This window comes from Bos javanicus, chromosome 5 (genome assembly GCF_032452875.1).
Source record: "Bos javanicus breed banteng chromosome 5, ARS-OSU_banteng_1.0, whole genome shotgun sequence".
Taxonomy (NCBI): domain Eukaryota; kingdom Metazoa; phylum Chordata; class Mammalia; order Artiodactyla; family Bovidae; genus Bos; species Bos javanicus.
In genome coordinates, this window is record NC_083872.1 from 29109447 (window position 1) to 29115317 (window position 5871).

A 5871-nucleotide genomic window follows, 5' to 3' on the forward strand; every position below is an offset into this window, starting at 1 on the left:
CTATATTGCGTTCATTTTTCAAGCTCAAGTCCACCCCAGGTAAGACCTAAGAGTTGAGAAATTCATCTTAGCAACTTATATTCCAGTTTTCAGCATTTCTCCAAACAGAATTTTGGAAAAACCGAAGATCACACTCAACTTACAACTTAACAAGTTGTCAAACTAAAAAAAACATTTTCCTCAAGTCAAACTTAAGGGCAGGAGGAGACTCCTCCAAATGAGGAGACTCAATTGTTCCCTTATTTCTAAGTTTATGTTCTGAATTCCTCTGGCCTAATAGGCTTTTAAGAATCTGAAAGTGCTTAGGAAATAAAATGAAAAAAATCTAAAAATCTAGAATGGATCTCATAAAAATGGTCAAATCTTAGCCTTGTATTCCTGCATTTATTTCAAAGACTTCATTAAAAGAAAAAAAAAACAAAACAATGACAGCAACACTTATCTGAATTCTAGGTGAGATATAAAAAACGTTATATACAGAAGAGATCTAAAAAGTTGAGTAAAGAATCCTTGAAGTGAGGTGTAATGCAACTTCATCACTTTATTCAAATCTTCAAAATAGTCTTTATTCTACATTTTTAGTATAAAAAATCCACAAGTTAAGTGCACCACAGTGTAGAGAGAGACATACAACGCTGAACTTCCATAACAGTCAATGGTACAGTCAAACATCACATGTACAGAACACAAATTTAGATGAACTGAAATTATAAGATAAAATAAAATAAAATCCAATTTTAGAAAACAAAAATCAAAATATTAAGGATCCCTGAAATATTCTTAACCCTAATGAGATTTCACTGGACTCAAGTCATTTAGTAGTGAGGCATTCACAATATGACCCCATTAACCCAGCTGAGGAATTCTTGGGAGCCATAGTGGCTACATCAGACACTGACAAGAAATGGTAACCAACTTCTGATCTGCAAACTCCCCTTAATTTGGCTCCAGAGTCATCAGGCTTTTAAATGCATCCTCCTCCTTGCCCCTCAAAATTATAAACAGACTGCTGTTTACGGTAGTTTGCACTGATATCCTTTGTTAAAACAAGGTTCAGTTTTTCTGGCACCAAAACAAATTTGGGCTTGGTTCATGTCTGAAGAGAAAACCTATGAGGAGGGTCCAAAAGGCACCCTCCGCTTTTGCCTGAGATGCAAAAGCAGAAGCAGTGGGTCCTGTGCTTGGGGCACAGAGGGGGTTTCAGAGGATCCTTTGTGAAAGACTAGTTAAAAGATGACAAGTGGGGGGAAGTGCAAGGAGAGAAGGAAATTAGTCTGACTGGCTTTCTGTCCTGCACCATTGATTCAATGGAGATCGGTGGGAAGGAGTGGAAGACACGGGTTGAGGATAGGACCAGGGGCAAAGGACGGAAAGGAAAAGGCAGACAACTAATGCGGTTCGTTTATAACAAGTAATATAAATCAAAGACTTAAAGGAGATTAAAGACCAATCAGAATAATTTGGCAACTTTAATTCTTAGGAAGATCAAAGTTCCCTCCAAACCTAATTTGATGTTTTATTACTAAAAGCAAAGACCAGTATGGTACAGTATTACTCCAGAGGAATTAAAGGAAGATCCTTAGGGCTGCTTCACCCACATTCATTTTATGAATGGATACCTCCCCTACCTCAAAATGCTTTAGGGAGGTACTGCTACCATTACATGGTTCCTTATTAAGTTTGAAAAGTGCCTGAAAGTTTGGGCACCAGAAAGACACCCCAACAACATGTGTCTAAACTGCAACTTCAGGTTAATATGACTAAAGCAGTTACATTGTGAGAAGTGCTGAAGGTATGTGATGTCTTTCCCGGCATAGAGATGGCCTTGGTTCTTCACCAGATGGTGTAGCCACCATCTGAACCACCCATGAAGAAGTTTCCCTTCCGCTGAGTTACGAGGACATTGGCTCCCTGCATGACTGCCAGCTGAGCAGCATTGGGAGGGCATCCCGGGGGAGGAGGCTGAAAGGAAAAGACAAGGTTGATTGGGCAGAGGGCAGCTATGGGAGGGAAGTGGACAAAGGTGACAAAGGACCAATCAGGAAGGCGGCAGTGTGCTAACCAGTGGCATCTCAAAGAGCTATCTGGGCCACCAATCTGAGTCCAGCAGGTCTACATTCTTTGTGAGCCCAAAGATATAAACAGGAAACCCACTCCTTTAAAGGGTTCTGGATCCAAAATAAAGCCTACGGATACCTTCTGAGCGTGTGTGCCTACGAAGTCCAGACTCGCAGGCATTCAGTGCAGAAAATCACTCCTATTCACATCCCAAAACGTGGAGTGGGTACCAGGTCCAGGGACCTATATCACAGGGTCTGACAGTTTTCAAATGGCCCTGGATAATCTGAAGGCTCTACCTGAGGACAGCATTTTCACTTCATCCCTAGCCTATGGTTATTGAGTAGATGGTCCTAGCAAGGACCATCTGGGCTCTAATTCTCATACAAAGGGGAACTGATTAATCAAGAGACATAGCTAAAATCCCTAGTATCTCTCTAAATGCAATTTAATAGGGATTATGCATTGTTTTTTTAATCATCATGGTTCCTAATACAATGCCATGCTGATGGCACATATTAAATAAATGCTTATGGAATGAATGAGGTGTGTTACTAGACTAGTATCAAAGTGAACTGGAAAAGCAGCAGGCAGGATTCCTAAGACAGGAAAACAAAGGAATCTGATAAATTCTGACATCGGTGAGTACGCCAGATGTTACTGACTGGCCATGGTTCTCCTGCCCCCTTGAGTGCTTTCTGCCTTACCACTGGACGTCAGTGATTATTACACCAATACCAGCAACTATTACCCAGGGATGATGAAAGGATGACCAGTCATTTCAGAAAGTTGAAATACACAAGGGTTGAGCTTTTTTGTGACCAAGTCATACTCACAGGAATGTTTCCAGCAGTAGCGCCAGCTCCAAATCTGGCCCCTGCATCATACCCTCCTTCCACCAGCACTGTTGAACCAGGTGGATAGATGGGACCAACTGGATAATAAGCCATGGGGATTGTGGAACCTAAAGGTCCAACAGCCACAGACTGGGCCATGGGAAGATACAGTGAGGCGCCAGGAAATGCAGCTGACATGGTGGGGACGGTGGCAGCCCCTGGGTGCACAAAGCTCGGACGATAGAGCTAGAAGAGGCAGAAGAGAAGGCAACAAGTTACTTTATGACATTCCTATTTCAGATCTCAATTTAATGAGTCAAGTCCTAATTCTCCTTGTGCAGATTACACTCTTGAGTTACACAAGTTGCCTTTCCACTGCCACTCAATATTCTCCTGGATCACTTCCTGCTATAGCTAATGTTAGGCTCAGGGAATGCAAACTCATCTTCTTAACTTCAGCCAGTGCCAAACAACATAAAACAATCAGATAATGCCTTCTCCAACCCAACAGAAATGGCTGAACTATGTCACGTTTTAAGGTGATTCATGTGAGCACTCGCTCCTGTTTGTGGAAAGTAAATAAATGTGTGGAGCCAGACTTGGCCAAGGACTGAAAACATGATCCAAGAGTATTCCATTATTTAAGTCTAGTTAACTGGAAGCACCTCTGAGTAGGCAGGTGGAGCATCAGTATAGGGTGGAGCCTGAGGAAGATGCAAGGTCTGAGGGTACACAGGGTTCCCAGGAGGCTGCACGGGGTAAGTTGGCTGCGTTGGATATTGACCTGGAAGACAAGGGGGGGAAAAAGCATGTTGTCTACCATACAGAGTCACCAAAACGAAGCAGGGCATATTGGGTAGCTAACCTAACCGGGATAAGCAAAAAGAATTTCCAAACAGACTGCCATAGAGGGCCTGATTCCTGGAGCCAAGAAAATAAGCATTCTCTTTGCACCCTTAAAGCTGAAGAAGCTGGATCCCAACTGGACATCCAGTAGCGGACTGCTATAAGGGTAAAGTCTAGCTGGGCCCAAGATCTTTTCAGAATGCAGGGCAATTCTGGGCACCCCCTCTGGCCGGTATTTCAACGGTGTGTCCCGTTTCCCTTTTGCGTGGTCTCCAAAGGTCTGGTTGTAACTGACCAAGACCTCGTGAGTAACGGTGGTTGTGGTCATCGACCTCACAGGTTCCTACTCAAGGTCGACTTCCAAATGAAAAGAATGAGTGGTGGAAGTGAACACTGAGATCGGGGAGGGGGCTGAGGGGAATGTTCTGACACAGAAACCGGGAGACTTTCTGGCCGCCACCGAGGGTAAGGGGAAAGAGACCCCCTTCGGGCCCGACTGGCCCGCCCACCAGAGCGGCACTTGACTAGTTAAGCCCGGAGGCCTGCCTGTGGTTCCGGAGCGCGGCGCCCCGCCTCTGCCAGTTCTCCATTGGCCTACCCAAATCTCGCCTCCAGCTCCCCATTTGCTCCTACAGACGCTTATCACGACAAACCTTCTCCCCCCCACCAACAACCCACCCACCCAATAGCACCCCCCCAAACCCGAGTCCGCAGCTCCAAACTGCGCCACAGAGTTTAAGGGAGAAAGGGCCGTGAGGGAGCGAACGGCCGTAGTTCGGGGATGACGAAGGTGTCTGGCGCAGCCCCGGGCACTGCAGCTGGCTCAGGAGCGCGGCGCACCTCGCCCCAGGCCTGGCGTTCGGTGACCCTGGGCTCCGGGCCCGCTTGTTCCGGGCCAGCACTACTCCCCCCGGCGGCCTCAGCCACCCCCTGTCCTTGCCTTTGCTGTTCATGGTGGATGCGGGTCCGGCTCGGCTCGGCGTCGCGGACGGTTATTTTTTTCGTCCTCTTCCTGTTCGTAGTCACTTCCGTGTCACGTGACGATCTGTCCGCCTAGCGTCACCCGACGCCCGAGTGCCGCTGCCACCGGAAACCCCGCCCCTTCGCCCGGCCTCCGGTTGCTGGAGGGATGGCCCGCGTGATCCCGTCCTCTCCCGTAGGCCCCGCCCACCGGGTCTTGTCCTCCAACCCCTACCCTTGTCCCTCGGCTGAAGGAAAACCAAATACAGGTATTGTCTCAAAACGGGATCTTTTCTCTCTTGAACGCTCGGAGGCAGTAACATTATTCTCTGGAACCTTTTTCCACCTACGTTCAGCACCTCAAGGTCACCTCATCTTGACAGCCTTTCTACAAGGGGCATGTATGCTTGCTAAGTCTCTTCGGTCGAGTCCGACTCTGTGCGACTCTGTGGACTCTGTCCATGAGATTCTCGCCGGGCTTCCTCTGTCCGTGAGATTCTCCAGGCAAGAATACTGGAGTGGGTTGCCATTTCCCATGGATTGAACCGGCAACTAACACACATACCCAAGGGACATAGATTCCTACAGTCTTATCTAACTGCCTGAGATGCTTCGCAGCCCTTGATCTATCACTGGTTCCCCTCACTCAAGTCTTCGCTGCCTTTCTATTCTACCGATAGGCTGTCGGTATTTTATTTCTGTGTCGCTTTCTCACCGACAGGAAGGGTATGCTGTGCTGTGCCCCGCCCCACCCCCCCGAAACAGCTAGCACTAAAACGCATGTTCTTGGTACCCAAGAAGTACCCATGCCCTGGCCCTTACTTTGATACCTGTCACAGACACCTGTATGGTACCTGATATGTATTTTCTCTGTATCACTTCTCTTCTAACTTAATCGTTCTTAAGAGCAAAGATGCCATCCTTTAAGGCAACAATTGCTTCCATTCTTTAAGATACCTGCTGAACGCTTGCTGTGTTCAGGTACAGAGTTGGAGCTGAACAAGACAGCCCAAGGCTATTTTCTCATGGTTTACATTCTGTAGTGTAGGAAGAACATTAGAAAAGCATCTGAAACGAAAGCTTTAAAAAGAAAAACCCTCGGTAAACATTAGAAACCTGATAAATATTTGCTGTTGAATGACTTAAACCACTGAAAAGACCAGTGCTCACT

At 46.6% G+C, this 5871-nt stretch overlaps 1 protein-coding gene across 2 annotated transcripts; it reads right to left on the minus strand.

Annotated features, from left to right (window-relative positions):
- Positions 1 to 516: 516 nt before the first annotated feature.
- Positions 517 to 4849, minus strand: DAZAP2 (DAZ associated protein 2). Of its 2 annotated transcripts, none has more exons than XM_061416063.1 (4): positions 4681 to 4849; positions 3560 to 3678; positions 2895 to 3140; positions 517 to 1962 (listed from the first exon to the last, which is right to left on the minus strand). In XM_061416063.1, the coding sequence occupies exons 1-4, from the start codon at positions 4691 to 4693 to the stop codon at positions 1834 to 1836; spliced, it is 507 nt and encodes a 168-aa protein (XP_061272047.1). In that variant the 5' UTR covers positions 4694 to 4849; the 3' UTR covers positions 517 to 1833. The 2 variants fall into 2 exon arrangements, with proteins under 2 accessions (XP_061272047.1, XP_061272048.1); XM_061416064.1 differs by having other exon boundaries at positions 2972 to 3140; positions 4681 to 4784.
- Between the last annotated feature and the right edge of the window lie 1022 nt (positions 4850 to 5871).